At 40.4% G+C, this 24,839-nt stretch overlaps 1 protein-coding gene across 2 annotated transcripts in view; it reads right to left on the bottom strand.

Annotated features, from left to right (window-relative positions):
• Nucleotides 1–24,839, bottom strand: part of LOC116835908 (cytochrome P450 4V2-like) — a 122,878-nt gene that overhangs the window by 43,684 nt on the left and 54,355 nt on the right. For both annotated transcript variants that reach the window (XM_032799182.1, XM_032799181.2), the window contains exons 3-13: nucleotides 24,157–24,289; nucleotides 23,389–23,531; nucleotides 19,572–19,697; nucleotides 18,954–19,130; nucleotides 17,495–17,685; nucleotides 15,629–15,783; nucleotides 13,613–13,716; nucleotides 13,191–13,418; nucleotides 12,776–12,896; nucleotides 11,079–11,207; nucleotides 10,522–10,600 (exon numbers count right to left, since the gene is read on the bottom strand). In XM_032799182.1, the coding sequence (XP_032655073.1) occupies nucleotides 10,522–10,600; nucleotides 11,079–11,207; nucleotides 12,776–12,896; nucleotides 13,191–13,418; nucleotides 13,613–13,716; nucleotides 15,629–15,783; nucleotides 17,495–17,685; nucleotides 18,954–19,130; nucleotides 19,572–19,697; nucleotides 23,389–23,531; nucleotides 24,157–24,289 (1,586 nt within the window). The remainder of the gene's footprint in view (nucleotides 1–10,521; nucleotides 10,601–11,078; nucleotides 11,208–12,775; nucleotides 12,897–13,190; nucleotides 13,419–13,612; nucleotides 13,717–15,628; nucleotides 15,784–17,494; nucleotides 17,686–18,953; nucleotides 19,131–19,571; nucleotides 19,698–23,388; nucleotides 23,532–24,156; nucleotides 24,290–24,839) is intronic.

Below are 24,839 nucleotides of genomic sequence, written 5' to 3'. Positions count from 1 at the left end.
AGGTAACTGTGGTTACGTCTGAGTATTAAACTGAAACTACAGCCTAACTTCCTCAATCCCTGTAACTCTGTTTCAAGGGCAATCACAGTAGTTATCTTCCTCCCTACTTAATTGCTGTCCTGAATAATAGTAGGGGAGGTCTGGGTATTAGGAAAAACTATTTCACTAGGAGGGTGGTGAAGCACTGGAAGGGTTATCTAGGGAGATGGTGGAATCTCCATCCTTAGAGGTTTTTAAGGCCCAGCTTGACAAAGCTCTGGCTGAGATGATTTAGGGTACGTCTACACTACGGGATAATTCCGAATTACATTAAACCGGTTTTATAAAACAGATATTATAAATTCAATGTCACTCGGCCACACTAGGCACAGTAATTTGGCGGTGTGCGTCCATGGTCCGAGGCTAGCATTGATTTCTGGAGTGTTGCACTGTGGGTAGCTATTCCATACCTATCTCATAATTCCCGCAGTCTCCCCTGCCCCTTGGAATTCTGGGTTGAATCATTGTCGCGGGTGGTTCTGGGTAAATGTCGGCAGTCATTCCTTCCTCCGGGAAAACAACAGCAGACAATCCTTTCGCACCCTTCTTCCCTAGATTGCCCTGGCCAGATGCCAGTGAGCACTGGACCATGAGCCCGTTCAGCCTTTTTTTTGTTTTTTTCCAGTCACGTATGTGTACTGGATGCCACGAACAGAGGCGATACTCCAACTCTACGCAGCACATTCATCTTCTTTTGCATTGATAGCAGCAGTATGTGATCTACCAGTCGTTATCTGTACCGTATTACTGCCGGATGTCCAAACTCTGTTAATGAGCTGATCGGTTAGTTCCCTCCCCTCGTACTGATCTACTGCTATCTAGGAGTGCCCTGGCTGAGCTCGCCGGCGGTGCAGTTCCCGTGGATGCTCCCCGATCAATCCTCCTTTTATGGTTTCTGAAAATTCGAGTCAGTTTGCCTAGAATATGGGCAAGTGTACTAGAAGGACCCGTTTCCGAGAGCAACAACTGCTCCGTGTCCAGTATTCACAGGGGTCTGCCCCTGCACAACCCCACCCGTTCTTCCCTGTCGTGGTTTCTGGTGCTACCGTCGGCAGTGTCCGCCACATTTGTGTCATTGAAGTAATAAAGACTGCCAAACGGAATAAGACCACACCTGAGTTTTAAGTGGCCATAATAATGAGGGGGAGCAGTCCTCCCCAGACGCCGATGCACAGTATGATCAGTCCACGTCGTACAGATCTTTTCTTAACATGAAAAGGGAGGGGGCTATTGAAGCTCAGCTCCCCAGTCGCTATGATGAATGGTTACCAGCCAGTTCGTGTCCATCTATGGAAGTGACCTCGGATCTATCTCCTGTTTAGCCCAGCGCCACCCCACGCGGCCAATATCAGGCAACAATGTCTAGGCTGCCAATTATCAAAGCCTGTTAGAAGAGCAGCTCGGGTTCTAAGTGACCCAAGATTACCAGTCTAAGGCTAGCCACCATACATAGCCCCGACCGACGAGGGAAGAGAGGAAAGGAGAATACTGCGACTTCACTGGCTGGCAGCATTCAGCGTCTACCAGCAGCATTCAGTAGGACACAGGATGACACTGAAAGAATTAGAAACTCATTTCATATTACCCCTTTCTTTTCATGTTCGGGGTCAACCGAGCACACCGGGTAATAGAAGCCGAGCTATTCCCGTGGACCCCAAACCAGACAATTGTTTTGACCTACAGGCATTTGGAGCTCAGCCAAGAATGTAAATACTTATTACGGAGACCTCCGCTGTGGTACTATGGATAGCTGAGAAAAGTCTACAGCTACCTCCCTCAATTAGGCGTCCATTTGGAGTCTCTGGCTTCCCGCCGCTTGTCACGCCGCATGTGCTGTGTGAGCCTGGAGATTTATCAAAACGCATTGGAGCATTCGTCTCGTAACGCGCTCTGATGAACAGATTTGTCTCCCCTTACAGTATCAGGATCCAGTTATCCTCCCCGATTGGTCCCAATCGCTTGAGCTCTTTGTCTCGGATTTGGACTGCACCACCCCAGTGTGCTGATCAGCAGCTCCTGCTGGGCAAACAGAATCACCTCCGCTGTTACGCTGCCCACTGCATCCGAGTTCAGATTGCTGTCCAGAGCGGTCAGTGGTGCACTGTGGGATAGCGCCCGGAGGCCAATAATGTCGATTTGCGGCCACACTAACCCCAATCCAATATGTTTATATCGATTTTAGCGCTACTCCTCTCGTTGGGGAGGAGTACAGAAATCGATTTAAAGAGCCCTTTATATCGATATAAAGAGCGTTGTAGTGTGGACGGGTACAGCGTTAAATCGATTTAACACTGTTTAAATCAATTTAAATGCGTAGTGTAGACCAGGCCTTAGTTGGTGTTGGTCCTGCTTTGAGCAGGGGGTTGGACTAGATGACCTCCTGAGGTCTCTTCCAACCCTAATCTTCTATAATTTTTAGAAAACATGAGGGAAAATGGAACAACCAAACAGGAATACAGGATTAAGTCTGTCATAAAACTATTGGCCACATAATTCTGCCTCTAGCCTGCTTCATGAATAATAAAAAGTCCTACCCTTATAGTGAGCTGCAATAGCCAAGAGGAGGAAGAGTCTCTCTCTCCCTCTCACTTGTTGGCATGCATGTACACTCAGCCCTGCCCCTGACGGTGATCATGCAGGCATGAACCTCCAGCCCCCCAGCATACTGAAACAGATGTGCTTCTGGGGAAGAGGCTCGTGTCCCCCGGCAGAGTTTTTTTGCATTTTTCTGCACAGGGGTCACAGAAAAATGTGAGCCATATGAATTCTGCGCCCCTGCATTGACGCAGAATCCCCCCATGGGTAACATATGTATAAGAAATATAGGGGATTAGGAAAGTAGGTGTGAACTCTATACACCATAATCATAGTGAATAGCTTGTAGATATAGCAAATATGTCCCCATTTTATTAAACAGCTATTTTATTATTAATTATTATTATTATTATTATTATTATTAAAGATGCTATTTGTGATTTTCATGTATTTTACCATCCAGCTCTTATTCAGTATTGAACCCAGAAGGAAGCCTCTAACAGACAGAATAATTTTCTGTCTCTTACCCCTTTATCCATTATAAAGGATAGAATCTAGTAAAGGGTCCTACTTATATTAAACTGTTTAGGAATCCTTATTTCTTTCTTATTCTTCACTAGGATTTCTACCACCTTAAAGTTAGAGCCTTACGGCCCCTCACAAACACAATCTTCACGTGTGGCTTCCTGTTTCTGAACTCCCAGAGTTCATCACCCCTCAAAGTCTCATTTGCTTTAGCCTGTGTCTATTCTCTACGTCAAGTGGAAACAATTACCAAGGCCTCCTTAAAGAAGATACCTAGGATATTATTTCTCCTTTTCCTCAGAATACTTGTCAGGATTCTTAACTAAGTTTTACAATAGCTGTACTAAGAACATAAAAACGGCCATACTGGGTCAGACCAAAGGTCCATCCAGCCCAGTATCTAATGCAATGCCAGGTGCCACAGAGGGAGTGAACCTAACAGGCAATGATCAAATGATCTCTCTCCTGCCATCCATCTCCATCCTCTGACAAATAGAGGCTAGGGACACCATTCCTTACCCATCCTGGCTAATAGCCATTTATAGACTTAACCACCATGAATTTATCCAGTTCTCTTTTAAATGCTGTTATAGTCCTAGCCTTCACAACCTCCTCAGGTAAGGAGTTCCACAAGTTGACTGTGCGCTGCGGGAAGAACTTCCTTTTATTTGTTTTAAACCTGCTGCCTATTAATTTCATTTGGTGACCCCTAGTTCTTGTATTATGGGAATAAGTAAATAACTTTTCCTTATCCACTTTCTCCACATCACTCATGAAACTTACTGGGACTCTCCTATATCACACTGTGACACAAAGACTCCTTGCCAAGGGGCCCCTCGGTCTTTGCAAACAACTCTCACCCCAGACCTGATGAACACTACACCAAAGACATCTAAAGGATATTTATCCATAAAGAGTAAAATGTAAGGTATCTACAGAAAGCTCATAACTTCTCAAGATTCATAATCATTGCAAGATATATGTACAGGTAATATTTAAGGCATAATGTATTTATACAGAAAGTATGCTTTATAGACGTGGAGTAAAAGTTAGTCATCAAGCGATAATATATCTCAGTGATGACCCACTCAAGAATGAGGGAGTTGCCACCTTGCCCTGGTTAGCCAGTGATACAATACCAGGCTCAGTTTTCTAGCCTTGCTCCATCCCTAAACTATCAATGGAAAACATCAGAGACAGCCACAAACAGTCGAAACCACTTGGATGTAAAAAAGGAACATTGCAACAGACAGGCGGTTGCCATAGCTGTGAATAAAAACAAAAAAGACTGATTCAGAATAGTAGGTGGTGAAGAAAGACCCTCTGCATCCTTTCACTGAGGTGACATGTTGGGGATCACGAATGTTCTCAAGAAAAACTGGATCCTGGTTCCTGTGAAGCCAGCCAAGTCTCCAAGAGACTGACTGTGCGGGGGTAGGGGGGAGTAGGGGCATGACCCACTTGTACTTCATTAGATAGAAAAAGTAACTGTTAATAAGTATAGACCCAGGTTTGCATTTTACTGTTTTGTATTACCACCATTTATTTCCATCACTCTCTCTTTTTTTCTAATTAACTCTCCTTTCTTAAATAAACCTACTTTATTTTATTGTAAGTGCTCACAAGCACTATATGTTACACCAGAATTGGGGGGCAGGAGGGGATGAGGGTGTTTAAGGTAAAACTGGTAAAGGGATACACAACACTGTTAGGTGCACAGGATCTGGGATTTTTGTGAATAGCCACTGTCAGGGACTGGATATCAAAGGAGAAAGATTCAAGGGACTGGTTTGCATATATTGTGAGCCTGCAAGTCAAAGCCAGGGCTGGCACAGTACAGAGGAGAGTGCTTGAGCAGCTGGTGGTGTTAGGCTGCTGACACCCAGATAAGGGCAGGCAGGACTCCCTCAGGCTGGAGGCAGGGGGAACAAGGTGACTCACAGGCCTGGGTGCCCTGAGAATCATCACACACACCTCTTATACAATAAAGTTGGGGTCTTTTTCACTATTCTATGTCTCATACAATGAAACAGTACTATATAATACTAACTAAGGCTAAGATTATGTCACGGATTCTGTGACTTTCACAGACCTCCATGACATTTTCCAGCCCCAGGGTGGCAGGCAAGAGCTGTCAGCCAGCGGGGGCCCTGGAGCTCTGAGCCATCATGGGAGGTGGGGGCCTCACAGCTCTCAGACCCAGTAGGTGGCACGGGAACCCAGAGCTCTGAGCCACTAAGGGTGGGAAAGGGACATTGGCGCTCCCAGTCACTGCAGCTCTGACCTGCCATGGGTGGACATCAGAACTCCTAGCCACCCCAGGCAACAGGTGCTGAACACCCCCCTTCCAAAGTGGGGCTCAGGCCTCCTCTCATCAGTCTCATTTTGTCAGTTATTTTTCTTCCATTAATTTTTATTTTTATTTTTAATTGCTCATGACCGGTCCCTGACTTTTGCTAAAAATAACTGGGACAAAATCTTAATACTAACTAATCTATATTTTTGTGACACATGGCCTCTTCTATCAATAATCTGGGTTCTTGTGTTTCCATCTCACTTGGAGGTGATGCCTTATGACTTTTAAAGCAAGACCTAGACAAATTTCTCCATTTGACTTGTCTCCAAGGCTTCAGACACTAGGAAAGAGCAAGAAGTATTAAGGAGCTCATGGCTAATTGCTTGCTAGTCTGTTTGGAAATGTTTATACAATCTTGAATCCAACAAAAAACATATTTAACTTGAAGTAGAGTACTCAAGAAGTGTCTTAATTTAACTCAGGCATAATATTGAGTTGACACTCAAACACCATATCCAAGATAAACACAACACTCCTCTTATGAGTTAAATATCATCACATATTTGCCTTAGAATATTTTAATACTTAGAAATGCTCATTAAAAAGGTTATTTTCCCGTAAAACTTGCTATTTTAAAAGGCACTATAAGTGTAGACACTTTTAATTGTAACAAATTGTACTATAGACTCTACCCTCAGCTAGACTTGCTCAATTTTTTATTTTTTGGGGGGTCAAATTTTTGAAAGACTCCTACCCATTCTACTTTCCACCCAATTTCAGAAGTGGTTTAATAAAATAGCACTACTTCTGTTAGCATAGTATTGTTTCCCTAAATCATGTATAGTCTCTGTCTCAGGAGAAGTTTTGTTCTCCCAGGCAGTTCACTCTCTACAGCTGTGACTAGTGTTGCTTCAGCCAACCAGCGATGTTCATGTTCTGTCAGTAAGACTGCCATTTTGTTGAACAAATTTTGCTTTTGCTGTCAAAAAATACATACCAACTCAGCTTCCTCTCCACTGTTTTTTTCCCATCAGCCACCTAATTCCTTCCATACTGGCTTTTCACCAGTTGCCTGGCCCATTCCCTGTTATTTCTCATCCCAGACACTTTAGTGATCCATACACGGCATAGTGATCCCAGGCTCAGACTCAGGTTTAAGCTGAAACTACACTGTCCACACACAAAGCCTTATGACCTGTGCCAGAAACCTCTCAGGCCTGTAGCCTCACACAGGCATATGGGTCCAAGCCAGAGTCCCACTGTGGCATGGGTAAAAGCGAGTCATTTTACAGTGTGGACACAGCTGATGCCTGGGTCACCAAGCTCACATCCAGAGAGTCCGTCAGCACTATGTCACAATCCCCTAGGCCTGTGTCCCCCAACCCTTCTATCCCAAACTTACCACTTGATTCCCAGGAACCAGAAGCACTCTCCTGGTTCAAACACAACTCTCTTGTGTTTAACCATCCTTTCCATGCGGACTGCCTAACTGTAAACACAGTTAACCTACTGTGTGTTAGCTATGTCCATCACTAAGAAGAAACCCTACATCAAGCACACTGCTAGCTGACCAGAGGAACACAGCCAGATTCTGGTAAAACTGCAGTGGAAGGAGAGCAAGACATCTGACTTCACCAGAGCACAAGAAATGATCATGAGTACAAAGGTATCTTGGAAAACCTGGGAGCGTTTGGGAACCACTGGCATGTGATCAATAACGGGAGCAAGTTAAGCAGCTGAAGACCACTTATTGCCAAATCATGGGTGCTAACCACATCTCAGAGCACTCCCCATCAGCATCCCCTACCTCTTCTACAAGCAATCAGATTGGCTGCTGGGAACTGTGCCAAGCAAAGAGCCCACAGTGCTGCATGACAATTTCCTGAGCAGGGATGGCTGATAAGAAGTAGTGTTGTTCCATGAACAGGGGACAGGACTGGGACTCAGGAGACCTGGATTCTATTCTCACCTCTGCTACTGACCTGCTGGGTGATTTGGGAAAGTCACTAAATTTCTCTGTGCCCATTTATCCTACAACTTTTAGTCTGTCTTTTCTATTTATACTGTAGACTCTCTGGGGCAGTGATTCTCACCTATTGTATGTATGTATGTATGTATGTACAAGGCTGACACACTGGAGCCTTGAGCCTGCCAGTGCACTCTAGGCACTACTGCACTACACATAATGAATAACAAAAAATTGTAAGTTACTTTTTGTTTTGTTTTTTGTATGGTCTAAACAGATGCAAGGAGTATGAAATGCTGCCTCTATTCATTAAGTAAATATTTTAATGTTAAAATAAATCTGCTGAAGGATTAGATACAGGATTTTTTATTAGGTTTCACATGAGTATGTGACATTAAAAAACTTCAATAATAACTGGTTTGGTAAGTGAGAACTGTCTTATTCACAGGTCAGCAAGCAGGTTCAAATCTTGAGAATGTATGGAATAATTCAGCCTGACAAGACAACTGTTGTTTCCTGAGAACAATTACATTTGAGCTACAAAACACTTAACATACTGAACACCTTAATTACTAATAATGAATGAAATACAGTTCTCTAATCACTGTTCAGATGAAGATAAATTAAACAAGGAAGAAAGGCTAGGGACAGGCAATTTTTACGAAGAGCAACAGGAAAAGTCTGACACTAGAAAAGAGAAATGGCATAATAGGGATAAACACAGGGTAATACAAACTCTTATTTAAAAAGACGTTAACTTTGTCCATAATCAGTGCAGGGACAATCCAAAATGCCTGTAACACTGGAGAGGGGAAGGGGAATACAGCTACAGGGATTTAAGCAGGTTGTTACTTGCTTCTGCCACCAGAGAAGCAGAACTATGAAGTTGCTTCCCAAATGAAGGACTAAGTCAGTGTATGTGTGTGAAAGAGACAGTGGCCTCATCTTTATCCTGGAAAGACACCAAATTCCTACAGTCTAGATTTAAACCATTGGTTTTATTTTCGTTTTCTTTCATTTTGATCCAGTCTCTGCTGATGCTACTTTTGAACAAGGTCATACACATATGCCCAGGACTGGAAGACGAAGCAGCATACAGTTTGCTGCAATACTCTTTCTTTATTCTTTGTGACAATAGCTAGTAGGCTGAGAAGTATAGTTCTCCATTTATTGCCATGGATTTTCTGTCTCTTTCCAAGTTATATTAAGAGGCTACTTGAAATCTCTTCCTGGAAGTGGATGGATTTCTTTGAAAGGATTTGGAGTAATGCTGTGAGCCTGAAAATACAAAACATTATTTGGTAAGTGCACTATAACCAAAAGTCACGCCAACCCTGTATTGGGGTTGCTTCTGTAGGCCTCCTTTAGAAGAACATTTATTAGCTGATTGTATTTTCACACGTCACCCTTTTTTATCCAAGTAGTTCTTTTGGTTTGTATTAGTTTCTCTGCACGAAGCTTTAACTAAAAAATTATCCAGAACTCAGGAGAACCTACAGTTCTCAGAAATGAGAATGGACACACAATGTGTGGAATGGCAGACTTTCATTAGCTGAATGGAAACTAACATAAAAAGTACTGCTTTATCCCAGAAGTTTGAGAGCCCCATATGAATAACGAATTCCACTCCAGTACCTGCTTGCTTTGCTGGTACAGCAAAGGAAAGACCTTAGCTGAAATCCAACACTGATTTAATTTAAGATTTGATTTAAAGAACATTATAAACAAAAAAATTCCATTTTCTTTTTCACATTAAAATTACTTGATTAAGTTCAATACACTAATAATGAATGAGGGACTTGTACACTTTGCAGCTCATGTAAGCCAAGCTTATCACACACATCAGGGGCTCCTTGCATCCCTCCATTTCCCCCCACCTCCAGCTTCTTATATGTCACCATATCATCTCCCTCTTTTTCAGGGACTCCCTGCAACTACCCCCCAATCTCCTCACTGCCAGGGGTTCTGTGTGCCCCCAATTTCCCCTTCCTTCCATGTAAGGGCCAACCCCTTCTACCCACTAATGCCAGTGGGCTCTGTGTATCCCTATTCCCACTTCATCCCATGCACTCCTCCCCCTATCTCCCTATGCCAAAGGGTCTGTCTCCTTCCCTCCCCCCATGCAAGGGGCTCCCAAATATCCCCCCCACCACGTTTCCCCCACTCTCCCCATCCCCCTTGGCAGGGACTCTGCTTGCAAATCTTTCATCTTTTCCCCCATGCCACCCATACCCTCTCTTGCCCTATACCAAGGGTCCCCTATTCTCCCGAGTAGCAGGGGCTCTGTGTGAACACCCACATTCCCAACATCATTCATGTGTCAAACTCTCTTGGGAGGATGAGCAGGAATACTGTGATGCAGGAAGGTACCAATGGGTGCCATCAACCAGATGTTTGATCCACAGACACCTGCAGAGGTGCTTGAAGCTGTGTCTGTGCTAGACAGATGGCAGTGCCCGTACTTCCTCCCTTGCAGTGTTCTGATTTCCCCCCAAAAAACAATAGGGTTCTGGCCACTGATGTTTAGAAGGGACCCTGATATTTTGGAATTGATTAGATTCAGTGTTCAAAAGTTTTCAAATTACATAGACAGACAGACAAACAGAGAAATGCCATCAAGTTGGGTGTAAAGTTTTTTCAACCTCAGCCAATGAAAAAGCATAATTATATGGAGTATGTTTAGACATTTTATAATCTAGTGTGGAATGTCATGTGCAGTACACGTCTATGAGTGTCTGAAAAGATTTATAAACAAACACTGCCACTGTTGCCATTTATATGGAACCTACAATGAGGGGGTTGCACACTTCATAGCTTTTGTAGGCCGAGCCTATTATACACACGAGAGGCTCCTTGCATTCCTCCACACCCCCTATCCCAAGCCCACAAAAGCTCCCTGCATGCTGCCCGCCAATTCCCCTCTATTTCAGGAACTCCACCAATCTTCTCCCTGCCAGGGGCTCTGTGTGCCTCCCCATTTCCCTCTCCACCCATACCAGGGTCCCCATTATCCCCACTTCTTCCATGCCCTCCTTTCTCCTCTTCCCCCCCATGTCAGAGGCTATGTGTGCTCCCCCACACCAGGTTCCCCCAATTTTCTCCTCAGCAGCAGTTCTGTGCAGTACAGCTTTTTTTAAATTAATCTTTTGGTTTTGCTTACCTGTTAAAAAGCCTTGACCTGTCCATGTATTGTTTGCAAAATCCATGGGCGTCAATGACCTTTTTTGAGGGGTGTCTGACTGTAAAAAGGGAGAAAATATTTTTGTTCATTATGGTTCTCTCACAGATTAAGGATTTGGTTGTGACTTTTGCACCAGAGCCCAGCACAGAGATCAGTGCTGGAGGTGCACTGCTCTAGAAGGAATATAAGAGAAATTGTGCCTCCACAGGCATCTTTCTTGCACATAGAGGTGGTACAATCTGCTTCATTCATTAGGATACAGCAGATCTCTCTTCCCAGCACACTAACCCCACTCTTCAGACCAGTGCAGGAACGTGGTCCCACCCTCTTTAAGACATCCCGCTCTCTGGAGGGAGTAGGAGTAAGCAGTCCCTGGGCTCCTGAAATCATAAGGTCTGCTACTGTGGGAGGCTGTTTTGCAGTCATACAAAGGTGGTGGTGGTGGCGGCGGGGGGGAGGCAGGTGTCCTGCATCTCTCTCTGCCCCAGCCTTCCACATATGTCTGGTCCAACATCTCTAACCACAGAAAAACCCACCCTGAATGTGTGAGTTGTGTTGGGTCTTGAAAACTGATCAATGAGGACAGTTCGTTCTCTAAGTGGTCGTCGCTCTGCACTGTCAGGTACTGCGCTTGACACTCTACTATGAGGATATCGCCCTCTATGCTGAAAGAGAAAAAGAAAATTGAGCATTGAAATAAATGCAAATATTGGCATAGCTAAAATAAGAATCCTTTTGACCTTTGCTTTAATTAAAAGAGAAGAAAAAAGCAAGAGCTAATTCTCCACTAAGTAAAAGGCTCAATTTAAGAGTTTTTAAAATTACTAGGTTGGGCTTTTCAATTGGATTTCAAGGGTCTACAAATTAAGGTAACATGTTTTATAGAGACGGATAAGTGTAATTGCAACAGGTTCTATTTAAGACTAAGAATGATAGCTGTGTTAACAGCATGTGTCTATGTCTCATGTTCTACATAATTTGAGAGGGTTATGCTAGACCTTACTGTACCTATGATAAAAGATGGCTAGGAGGGTCTCTCACCTCCCACGTGAGTCCTCTAACCACTGGGTTTTTAGTAGAAGGAGTGGGAGTGCAGGACCACCACTATCACTTTTCATGAGAAAGGACTGACTTGGCAATGATGCCTAATTCCAGGAAAGAGGTTACTGCTCAGAATCCTGAGCAGAGGGAAGCCCCTCTCTCCCAGCACAGAGTTAGGCACCTAACATCCTTTGAGGGGCAGAGCTTAGACCTCACCCCTCTCCTCAATATTTCTACTGGCTAGGTTATGCAGCTCTTGCTCAGTTTGCTGGCTTCTGTGAATCCCTTTTTAGGCATCTAACACTCTCCAGACATTGTATAGGGAATCTGGGCACCTAATTTAGGGTTGCAATTTCCACTAGGTGACAGGATGCAAGGTGCTAGGTGCTACCTCACAATCTTTAACATATCTATCCTCACAACACCCCTGTGAGATAGAGCAGTGCTATTATTTCCATTTTAGAGATGGGGAAGTGAGGCACAGTGAAGCTAAGTGACATGCTCACAGTCACACAGGAAGTCTTTGCCAGAGTAGGGACTTGAACCAGGGTCTTCTAAGTCCTAGAATAGTGCCCCAACTGCTACACCATCCTTCCTCTCATAAAGGACCATATGAACATACAAAGCCATAAAGGTTATGGGTTTCTTCATGTATGTCCATATTTATAATTTTTAAAATATTGGGAAATATATTATTCAAACTGAAATAATTTCAAAATTCTAGTTTACTTCCATCATTTTTCTCTTCTCTTGTACTTCATGCTTCTTGGACAATGAAAACGGATCAGTTTCACTTTTATTTATATTCACTTTTAGTCAATTTCATTTTCTACTCCTCACACACTAGCACAATGTAACAAAACACTGCAACACAATATATAAATCTAAAACACAAATACAAAATTAATTTATATCTGCTCTTTAAAAATTCAAGAAAAAATTATTTTAGAAAAATGTCTTTAAAATGACCTACATTTGGGGCCTAAAATACCTTGCAATGTTCCTTCAAATGTAACTATAAACTCTCACATATGTAAAGGCCTTGTATCACAATAAAATATGATTGAATGCAATTCTCCCAAAGTACTAATTTCATGTAATGATACAAACTGAGTTTGGGGAATTTTTTTGTCTGTTTGTCTTGTTCAAGTTACTGATGTTCTTTAACAATATTAACAAGTACACATCTTACAAAGCCTTGCCGTGATCCAGGTACTGAAAGATACTGTTCAACAGCCTCTGTGTTTATTGGTGGTAACTTGTTCCGGGCTGTACGTACAAGTGGAGAGGACAAGCGATCTAAGCCAGTATACCTGTAGGATTCAGATTAAACAGATTTCATATTCCATCTAATACACTGGGGACAACATTTCTTAATACATTTAAGTTACTATATATAGCAGAACACTTAATACAGCGGCAGCTCTCAGAACAATGCTTTATTCTGCTTCATTTTTCTGTATGAAGTGTGGAATCTTTCAGAAATCTCAGGGCTAGTTCCCAAATCTTTTACAGTACTTCACTAAGCCCTGTAACAATGAATGCTCTCGTTCAAGTTCAGCAAGGTCTTCACCTCAAGGAAGAAGAAAGTGAAACTAAAAACTCACAGTTTAGTTCCCCTAAGGACTTCATCGCTGTACACATTAGGGGTCTTTGAACATAGTGAGTCTGAAGTGAGAGATGGTAGTCTATGATGGGTTGGCATTTTCCTAGAAGATGCCAGCAGTATCCGAGATGATGAAAGAATACTGTTATCAGTAATTCGCCCCCGCCGATTCTGCACTGAGTTGAGAACACTGGAGCCTATGCTATGTTGTTTGTCTTCTTGTTCATTCCTAGAGAGAAAACAAAACACACACACACTTTTTAGAAGACTATAATTGATACTTATACAAATTAAAACTCGGTCATATTGACAGAAAAGTGTCTGCATTTTTAATTACATTTTTGAAATCCCAAAGCATATTTTATATGGCCAAAATAACAAAGTATATCATAAAAAGTATACTATTTTCATATCAATATTTACTGTATTTTGTCTGCCAAGCTTGCATGCCTCTGTTGGAGTGGTTTAGCTTGAACTGTCATGACGCCATTCAAATCACTATAAACATTGCTGGAGAAACGGTGAACCTAAAGAGAGCACAAAAATAAATGCATTTAACCTTTCAGTCTCATTACCTGTTTCAAAGCAAGGCTTCAAAAACGCCGAAACCCACAGTTAGGTCAAAAAATGCTTAAAAACTATGCAAGAGAAATCCCACTTCACAACACAGTGGAACATTTCTCCCCTATATAAGATAAAATAAAAACAAAAAAGGTTCAATACTCCACAAAACAAAGCTTGAAAACTAAGATTAACAATGCATATTACAAGAAATAATTATTTAGTATTATCACCGCAAACATACGTAATATGTACCCCACTATTTATTTCTATTATAGGCAGAGTTGGCAGCAATGACTATAATTAACGTTGCTTTTCCATTCTATTGTAAGTAATTGAAAACAGAGCCCTATAACTTTGCTTAAAGTTTTTTCTTCAGGCTATTTTTATTATTAATTATTATTATTATTATTATGTGTCCACTTCAGGCTATTATATATAATTTATTTGGTTACTTTCTGAAAAGTTTCAGATAAAATGGTTCAGCCATTTCTGAGAATGACGTTAGTGAAAAATATGTTTTGTTAATATTAAAAAATTCTTACAACCACTTTACAGAGAAGCTCTACCATGCTTTGGAGTAGGGACTCAAAAATTTAGCAGAGAAGTCGCTGTTGGGACAGAGAGATGATTTGAAATGCCCCCATGAAAATCCATCTAAATTTGGCTACATTATAAACCTCTGACCATTGCTGTCTGCACTTGCTTCAGTAAATGTTTGTTAGAGGATGGCAGCTAAATTCTCAAAATATTCCATTTTTTCACTGGGCATACTCAAGCTCAAGGCTGCAGGGGCTGAACAGGACTTTTTTTTGGTTGCAATTTACTCCTGGCTGCTGGACCACTACAGTACCAACCACTGGAACTACACTACAGGGGAAATATGTGAATAGCGTAACTCAAATTGACATAACTTAGATCTACTTATTGCAGGGTCAACATTACGCGATGTTGATGGGAGATGCTCTCCTGTCAACTCCCCCTACTCTTCTCAATCCGGTGGAGTACAGGAGTCAACAGAGGAGTGATCTGCAGTCAATTTAGCGGGTCTAAGACCCGCTAAATCGACCACTGATGCATCGATCACCACTCATTGATCCCCCGTTAAGTGTAGACAAGCCCTAAGAGCAGAGAAGCTGTCTCTCCTATGTTCTCAAAGCTCCCCCTGTGGATGCCTAGGAAGCATGGAGGAGAAGAAGAAAGCTTCTTGAATGCAGGAACAGGGACATGATGGATGGAATAGGGACAGGCTATGGGAAACAGAAGCAAAGGGGACAGAGTTAGAAAGAGACAAGCTAGAGGAAAGAGGCAGAAGCGTATGTAACTGCTACAGCATACTCACCTCCAGAAACTCAAATAGAACCCAAGATTCCCAAGTTCCAGCACTGAGGCAGACACTGAACAAGTCTCTTTGTTCACCAACCGATAATGCAGTGGAAAGCGGAGAGAGACGAGGATCAACTAAGACAATCTGGTGTTAGGGGTTTTGAACGAGGGGAGTTAGGCTGGAACTTCACATGCACCTTGCAAAGAAAAGTTCTTTCATGGTTCTATTGAAAGGGAAGGGTTGTCTTTCAATATAAAGAGTATGATTTTCTGGAAAGGAATAGGGAATATTGCGATCTGTTTTTATAGCACCTAACACAATAAGGTCTCAATTCTAATTGGAGTCTTTGGGCTCTAATTGGGGTCCAGATGAATAGTGGTTATAATAATGATATAGGCTTGTGTTTTTTTAAAAACCAGACTCAAAGGTGGAAAGTCAAACTAAATATCTTAAATATGCATAATCAATAAAATGAAAACTTTTCTGATTTAAGTCAGAAAAGGCCTAGGCCAACTAAAAATAGAATTCTGTTTTGGGGAACAATATTTTACCTGAGATGGAACAAAATGTGAACCCAAAGCTGTACTTCGTGCCTCAGAGCCTCTTGATGGGGGGACACTTGCTGTATCTGCTGTAATACGGGAGACTAGTAGATGTGGCAATTTACTTGTAATAGCTTTCAATTTCTCCATCTGCTTATCATTCTCTGCACCAGTGTAGAATGTACAAGTGATTAAGAAACAAAATTTTCTGCAGTTATACAAAGTGATGGTAGGAAAATATCAGTGACTCAGATTTGACATATCTGCTAGATAAACAGTATTCAACATTTATTATAAATGTTATGACATTTTATCTTAGATCATTTTAATTTAAGTCTTTTGACATTTAAAAATAAACTGCTTGTCAGATTAAAAGCATTTATTTCTAAAAACATTTTCAAAATGACTATTTTCTCTGTCAATGATAAATCAGTTGGGCCATGGATGTGGAAGAAATGTAATTTGTTTTTAATTTTTAGAAAACACTGGTAAAACAGCTGGAACATTACTGAAACATTCTCATGGAAGGTGTGTTAGAAACAGAAAAACGTATGAACAGAAGCAACCAAATGTCCTCTTAGTCCATTCGTGCCTGCCAAAAGCTGCTTTGCTGCTTTTCCAGTGAGTATAAGTCATTATTTCTATCATACTCTTAAATTTCTCAGTGGTCCTAGCCCACATACTTTGCTTGGCAGCCTATTCTCCACAAGTGGATGTCCTTCTTAAAGGAAACGATAGCAAACCTAAATCTCCTCCTCTTTAATTCATAATATTGAGCTAAACAATTTACTTGAGGCCTGAACAATTCTTGTGTAGTCTGGCAATAACACATGCAGCACTCAGTTTTACCAGCATAGAATACTGCAAATATTTAACAACTTCTGCTTAGACCATGTCTACACTACAGGGGCTATAGAGGCATAGTTACAGCACTGTAGCTATGCCAGCATAACTCCATAGTGTAGACACAGCTTAGAGCAATGGAATGGGTTTCTACATTGCTTAGGGAGGTGATGTTCCTCCTGAAATAGTAACTAGGTCAACAGAAGCATTCTTCTGCCAACCTAGCTGTGTCTATGCCTGTGGTTATGTTGCATAGCTACACCACTCAGGGCTGTGAATATCTAAGCGTAGACCAGCCATAGTTTTAAAATGAATTTGAAGTTGATTATTTTACTGGTTTCCATTTATATATTTTTCCTTTTTATTTAAGATTGATTTTATGTATATTTTTCTGGCATTGTTTCTTCTGTTAATACACATTTTAAGAAACAATGCAGATCCCATTAGCTTCTAAATGCACATGCCAAAGCACAAAATTTCACCAAGAGTTAGTTCTTTACCTTCTGCTTTTCTGTGCAACAGTCTGTTAAAAACACCAGGAAGAATTAAATTTAATCACAGTGAACTGTGTTCTTTCATCCTGTGTTAATCGCTGCATGATCCACAGTCAGCATGGCTCGACTACACAGAGTTTGATAAGTCTATACTGTGATTTTGCTAACAAACTCGGGTCTTTTAGCTTAAATACTAGAGGCTAATGCTTTTAGATACCCAGGCCCCAGATTCAATCTCTACTGCTGAAGAGCTTCCAAGGGGCATCATGTTACATAGTACACCAAGGATCTCTTTGTGCCTACTTCCACTGAAGCACTTCTTGTGAGAGACCTCCTCTCTTTATTGGCCTGATCCAAAGCCCACTGAAGTCAGTAGGAATGTTTTCATTGGGAGCATGTGCATGCATTTTATGAAGTGCCATGTAAACACAGTGATATTTAAAAAGAATAAAGATGTTTGCTAAGCCATATTTAATTAACATTAAATTACTGTTCCAAGTTCAATTCTATAAGTGCCATCTACAAAAACTCTGAGTACCTGTGACAGCAGTTTCCCAGTTTTTTCTAATCAGCTCCTCCAATATTTCAACTATATTGCTCCAGACACCATCAAACACTTCAGCAGCCACTGCATCTTTGATACAGGCATTGGGAGAAACAGGAGGAATGCCACGTTTATTCCTCTTTCGAGCAAGCTGGGCTTTCTTTTGTTCCAAAGTCTCATCATCACTAATGATTGAAGCAAATTCAGCTTTATTAACAAGTTCTACATGTTTTTGTTAACAAAACAGTAAATCTAACATACTTTCTTATAGGTCCAGAAAAGCATAAAATAGATTTATATTTAAAAGATCAAGTTTCATATTATACATGATCCAAGTACTGAAGGGAGAAAACAGAACTGCTCCAGACAGAAATTATGAATTGGTTTTACTTTGCTTTGTTGCCTCTTGCTGATTGAAGGGCGGTGGTAGCAACATGAAAAATTAAACTGGGGCATTATAACAAGAAATTTTTGAGACTCTTGATATAGCAGCCATAGACATAGATTGTATAGCAAGACTGAGACAAAACTGATGGACTTAGGCATGTGAGGCTAGAATCGCACACTCCCTTACCTCACCACCACCTAAGGAAAATACCATTCCACCATCTTTGAAGGGGAGAATATTGTGTAGAGCAGATTCTTAGCTCCACATCCTTTTCATCCAGACACATTTGCCATGACCATGTGGAGTGACTTGGAGGGATTTCTACAGCTTTGCAGGAGCAGGGGACCATGTAACCTCATGTGCCATACCCACCCTTCCATTATATTATTATATGGACATTTTCACCCCACTTTATTACTCTCTCTTCCTGTCTGGACTGGGGAACAGGTGCATCACAGAACCCTTACTCACTGCCTCATGATACACTTAGTATGAAAAGAACTTTCTGGAACTAAATTTTATTCTATGCTTGTTCTAATATTATATCATATTACAATTTAAGAAAATGAAAAAAAATATATTAAAAACAAACTATAATCTCAATTCTGAAAGGTCCCATCCTTGGCTGCATTCTAGATGTGCTGGTGGAAAGTGCCACTAAAAATGGTGTAGCTGGCCCCAGAAGGATCAAACTAGTTCAGGAACAGGGGATCCTCTCTTGTGGAGAGGGCACAATGGTTCCTTCACCATAACTTCCCAACCTTACAGCCAGCGCCGGGGATGTGGTTTCCCTGCACTCTCACAACCCTCTTCAGGTTGCTTTAACTTATTCTGGGGGACACATAGGTAGCCCAGGGTTGGAAGGAACAGAAAGGGGGCTTAAAATCACTTTTGCATCCCCCCTTTTTGAGCTACACGGTGTACTTCTGAACCACAGCTGAGAGTGAGGACTAAAGAATTTTCTAAATTAATTGGAAGTAAGTTTAGAGAAAAGCAAAGCACAGGTTTTAAGCAATTTCATGATAGTGCTCATTATATTCTTCAAAAAATATATAATTTATTTACAGCTCCTTGTTGTCAAAAGCAAGATACTCTTCAATTTTTCCATCAACCTCATAGATTTCTTCTTTCAGGAATGAATACTCAGATGAGTCAGAAACAGAAATCCTTGGGGAACCACAGTCTAGTGATTTGTGTACTGGGGATGCTATTGGAACTAATTTAGATCCCGAAATGCACAGCCTGAAACAAAAGAATTAATATTAAATATACATGGAAAGAAGTGTAAATAGGCAGCTGCTGCATTATACTGAGGTGTTTTAAGGTTATTAAAATAATATGCATATACACTTATGAAAAGATATGATAGATCAAAGTGAAGTGCTTTTGACTAAGCAAATTTTATTTCCATTACACAAAGACAATATACTCAAATGATAGCCTAATAAGGTCTTAAAAGCCCACAGTACAATTGCTGCACAATCAAGGAAACCCTTTGATATAGCATACAAACTTTTCACTTATTTGATCATCTATAAGAGGTTATGTTTATGTATTTGTGACTGAGGTTTTTTATGTTAATGTAGTTACAGTTTAGTTGCTGTAAATATTAGAAATATGAGAAAAAAATGTAATGTCAATAGAAATGCTTAAAAAGTAACATATATGAAAATGTTAACATACTCTTTTGTGTTGCAAGTGCTTTCACAGAGGCCAAGTAAAGATTTGGTGTAAACTGAGCAAGTCGTTTGGCTCTGAAAATGCTGAAAGCCTTCACCTCTAGGAAAAAGGAGCTGTTTTCCTAAAATCCTGCAAAATATAAAATGTGAGGTAGTTACACGTAATTAAATTTGAGTAACAGGATGTGCAACAATGTGAAAAACACAGACACCTGCAATACAAACAAACAAACAGGTAGAAATAATTTAATAATAGCTCCCATACATTTATTCTGAGTAATTAATGGATAAAAAGGGCCAGATCCTCAGATAATGTAAAGTGGTGTAGCTGCACTGATACCAGTAGAGCTATGCTAATTTAAACCAGTTGAGGATCTGGCCTATAAGCTTTAAACATAGCCAGGCATTTAATGAAAGGACAACAGATAATACCCACACTAGCTAAATGAACTATGTTATAAAAGTTGATTTGCATACAGAACATAAAACTCTCTCTCATATCAATAGTTCATCAGACAACATAGAAAGAGAATTTTTTAAAATAGATGGAGAACACAATCCCAATAGGGTTACTTTAAGATCACTCTGCACAACTCCATGAGGACAAAGGTTCTGATCCAAAATATTTATAAAGGTGGCTGCTAATGTACATTATTGAAATTGAGACCAGATAAGGCTTCAATGTGTAGGTTGCAACTGGGGGAAAAAGTTTATTTTTCTTTTAATATATATACAATCACTTTGTGAAATAGAAAATTCCAGATCATTATTTATCTGATTAATGCTCATTACTTATTGCATTGCTTTCCACTGAACATTTGCAAGGGCTCTTGAGGGGAGTCTACAAGTAATAAGCAGGAACTTGTATATTTTAATCTGAGATTCTCAGGTTCTTTCAAATACTTGGAAACTTTTCCTTGAGAAACTCCTACTTTTTCACTGAATGGCACTGTAAATAAGAATGTTCTGAGTCATGTTCATTAGTCACTAACTCGTTAATCATTAAAAATTCTCTACTTTATAAACTGACTCAGTAAGAAAAGGCCTTTTCTTTTAATAGGTTTGATGCCGTGCCTATTGAAATCAATGGCAATGTTCAGACCCAGTCTGAGCAACTAAATATGTTTACCTGTTCATATGGAGACCAGTATGACTTAACTATTTTACAGAAAATGGAAGGACTGATTGTGAACCTCTGACTCACACTGGGGAACAATTACTCACAGCAGCAGTACCATTACAGTCAATGGAGAAACTCATGTAATTGCTCAACAATGTGAGTAAAGGTGTTCACAATTTAGCCCTAACTAAGAATTAAGGATTTTTTTTAAACCTCAGAGTTAATTATTTTTGTACATGGCACACCATCCATTTTTCAATATCAAGTGGTACAAAATTACTTAAAATAAACTTGCTTAGCACCTGTAATTCAGCACTGGAATGTTCACATAACATCTCGTACCTGTAAATATTTCTTCTAGAGCTGACATTCATGTCAAGACAGGCTTTTTCTATATCACTAGAATTTTTCCAAACCTTTCCAGTAATTCATAGATTCCGAGGCCAGAAGAGACCACTGTGATCATCTAGTCTGACCTCCTGTGTTACACAGGCCATAGAACTTCCACAAAGAAATTCCTAGAGCAGATATTTGAGAAAACATCCTCACCTGATTTAAAAAATGATCTCTGTGCGTGTGGAGGGGAGATATAGCTCTGAAAAATCTACATGACAGGATTTGCAAGAGTTTGCAAGAATGTTCCACTCAAGTGACAAGGACAAGGGGATATGAACTTGGAAGCCCAAAGTCCACAGAGAACTGAAGGGCCAATGCAATGGACTCTCAAGTATCTAAAACGACAGTGCTGTGTGGCTCTCTTGCTAACACCTCCCCTAGTAGGATGGCTCCTTCAGAAATCATGTTGCTATAGTGCTAGAGCTGTGCACTATTCCGCATTTGACAGGGCAGAAGGTTGCAGAGGCAAAGTTAATGTTGGTTCACACATTAACTTGTACAAATTTCCAAGCAGAAATCTACCAAGTTCCCAAGGGAGGCAGTCATTCAGAACTGCTTCCAACCTCCATCCCCAGTCCTGACAAACACTTACAATCCTTAATAAGAGGCTTTGGCAGATGACTGGAAAAGAAATGGAGCATACAGAAACAACCCAAACTAAAGAAGAAAATGAGAACCACTATATCAAGCTTTCTTTTCTACTATACCCATATTTTTTCAAAATAACTTAACAAAATAGTTAATGACACTCACATTCCATATCTAGTCTACCCAGTGTTGTAGCTATGTCAATCCCAGGATATTAGAGAAACAGAATGGGTGAGGTAATATCTTTTATTGAACCAACTTGTCCCCCTCACCAACAAAAGTTGATCCAATAAAAGATATTACCTCATCCAGCTTGCCTGTCTAATATCTAGCCTATAATCTTTAAATTGGCTCAAATTAAGTTAATATATTTCCCTCCTGAATCATGTACCGTAGGCAGGTTCAATCTACCTATTTCTTGGTGCTCATTACTAAGTTCCATTTACTTTTTGCCATCATTATCAGAGCTAAGCCAGGAAATCATAAGTACCCAACTTTCATATGAAATCTAGTCCAGTGAAAATACTGTAAAAATATAATCAGCTGAGAATGAATATATTGAATTAGCTACACTTCTACAAAAAAGCAGGATTTCTGCATATCCTGTGAATTGTTATAGCATTTAAAGAAAGCAAAGATTTTGTATAACACTATGGAAATGTTGCTTCAAGTTTATGTATTTAACATCTCCTGATTCACATAAAGGGTTGTAATATTTATTAGTTATTATTATTGTCAACCTTAATAACACATTCTACATCTTTTTTCACTGAAATTCGGTAATTATGATTGGAATCTTAAAACTAAAATTCTTTTAAAAATTAAGGGCTAGGTTGTCCAGATACACATAGGCTCACATTACAATGGTGTGGGGCCACCCTATGACCGTAAGAGTGTGCATATGTGCACACACAAAGCAGTACCACTTTAATGGTGTTGTGTGACCCTCTGAGCACATAACAGGGCATCATCCCATGGCTAATTCTCTTCCCTGTCCTCGTTAGGTGGTTTGCTGTGCTAGGGATCAAAAGAAAGAGCAGTCCCTGTGTTCCGCAGGCACCTTGCACCCCCATGAAAAAGCCAAGGACACTTTCTCCCTAAATACATATCTCTCCATTTATAGAACTACTTACTGCTTTGCTAACACTTCACTTTGGTTCATACTGGTTTACATGACCCAGGATGGTGACATCACCATGGCCAAACACTGTTCCTGCAGCCTATGGACACTCTTTTCCTCACTACTCCTAAAAAAGACAGCATTCAAAGGGCAGTGTCTTTGTATTGACTTCAAGGCAGTGAGGATTTTGCTGTATGTCTTCACTGAGGTTAGTTTTTATAAATATAGAATTAATTGCACTATTAGATGTATTCTGTAAATATTAAAAGTCACTACTGAAATATGTTTCTTCTTTTCTCATATTAATTTTCACACAACTGTTCTCATGACACTGCATTAATATAAAATCTTTTGCAATTATTACATTACTTAGGATGAATATCATGAGCAGGTAGAGGGCTGAGAGCCCATGCATGGCCAAGGACTAACACACAGTTTGACCACTGACCTGCAGATGAATTTGAACACAATTCTGAAATTAATACTACAAATACAAGCCAAGAAGAACAGCTCAGATTGAGATACCTAGAAAATAAATAAATGAATCAAACAAAATTCTCATAGCTTAGGACTAATTCTAGTAAGCAATTCCCTTACCTCAAATGAAGAGACCGTTTGGTCCACTCTTTACATTCTGCCTGCAGACTCTGGGTTTGAGAACTCACTTTTCCTTCAAACAACATTTCATCCACATCCCAGAATGACTGATGCACTCTTTGTGTATTAGGTTTATCAAATTCCTACAAATTATAAGACTATATTTAGGAAATACATTTAAAATGATAACCATATCAAATATACAACTTTTTCATATTTTTAATTATAATTATTATTAATTATTAGTCACTAGAGATACAGTTGAGCTAACAAATGCCCTAGTTACTAATTTGGTTTTCTTTACTGCTAAAGCAGCTGTCCTGCACTGGAAAAAAGTAACTTTTCGATTACAAGTCATGTGCTATACCAGGGGTCGGCAACCTTTCAGAAGTGGTGTGCCGAGTCTTCATTTAATTTAAGGTTTCATGTGCCAGTAATACATTTTAACGTTTAGAAGGTCTCTTTCTATAAATCTATAATATGTAACTAAACTATTGTTATATGTAAAGTAAATAAGGTTTTTAAAACGTTTAAGAAGCTTCACTTAAAATTAAATTAAAATGCAGAGCTGCCAGACCAGTGGCTAGGACCCAGGCAGTGTGAGTGCCACTGAAAATAAGCTCACGTGCTGCCTTCGGCACGTGTGCCATAGGTTGCCTACCCCTGTGCTATACGACAATTCAAAAACTTAGTTGTCTGTAAAACAATTCAATCATTCATCAATAAATTAAATAAAAAGTACTATTAATAAAAATTTCTGTGACATACATCATCCCTCCAAGAGTAAATTGAGCTTCTTTCAGTGGACAAACCAGTAGTATAGCTTTGTATTCCAGACCAAGAATTATTCAAGTCTGTTGGTGTTATAGGACTGCTAGAAGACAGTGATGAAACAGTTTCACTGTGGAAAGAAACAAAATCAAATATATTTTACACAAACACACTAAAACTAACATTGCACATATTCATACCATATATATGGTAGTGATGTGTGCCGGTGTGTGACACACGTGACTTTCAGAACATACTGTGAAATCCATCTGTTAGCTAATGGTGATGAGATGGGTATTGGCTTTTAGGCTGAGTGGGATGGGGTATGCTGCAATCATACCTAATCACCCAAAGGCTGATAGGTAGGGCCCTACCAAATTCACAGTCCATTTTGGTCAAATTCATGGTCATAGGAATTTTAAAATCGCTAATTTCATGATTTCAGCTATTTAACTCTAAAATTTCATGGTGGTGTAATTTTAGGGGTCCTGACCCAAAAAGGAGTTGGGGGGGAGGGTTTGCGGTACTGCTGTCCTTACTTTTGCATTGCTGCTGGTGGCAGCGCTGCCTTCAGAGCTCGGCAGCTGGAGATCGATAGCTGCTGGCCACAAGCCCAGCTCTGGAGGCAGAACCGCCTCCGCAGCAGTGCAGAAGGAAGGATGGCATGGCATGGTATTGCC

The sequence above is a fragment of the Chelonoidis abingdonii genome, chromosome 5, assembly GCF_003597395.2.
Source record: "Chelonoidis abingdonii isolate Lonesome George chromosome 5, CheloAbing_2.0, whole genome shotgun sequence".
In the NCBI taxonomy this organism is placed as follows: Eukaryota; Metazoa; Chordata; order Testudines; family Testudinidae; genus Chelonoidis; species Chelonoidis abingdonii.
Note: the sequence above shows the minus strand (reverse complement) of the source record. Positions and strands in the feature narration are given on the sequence as shown.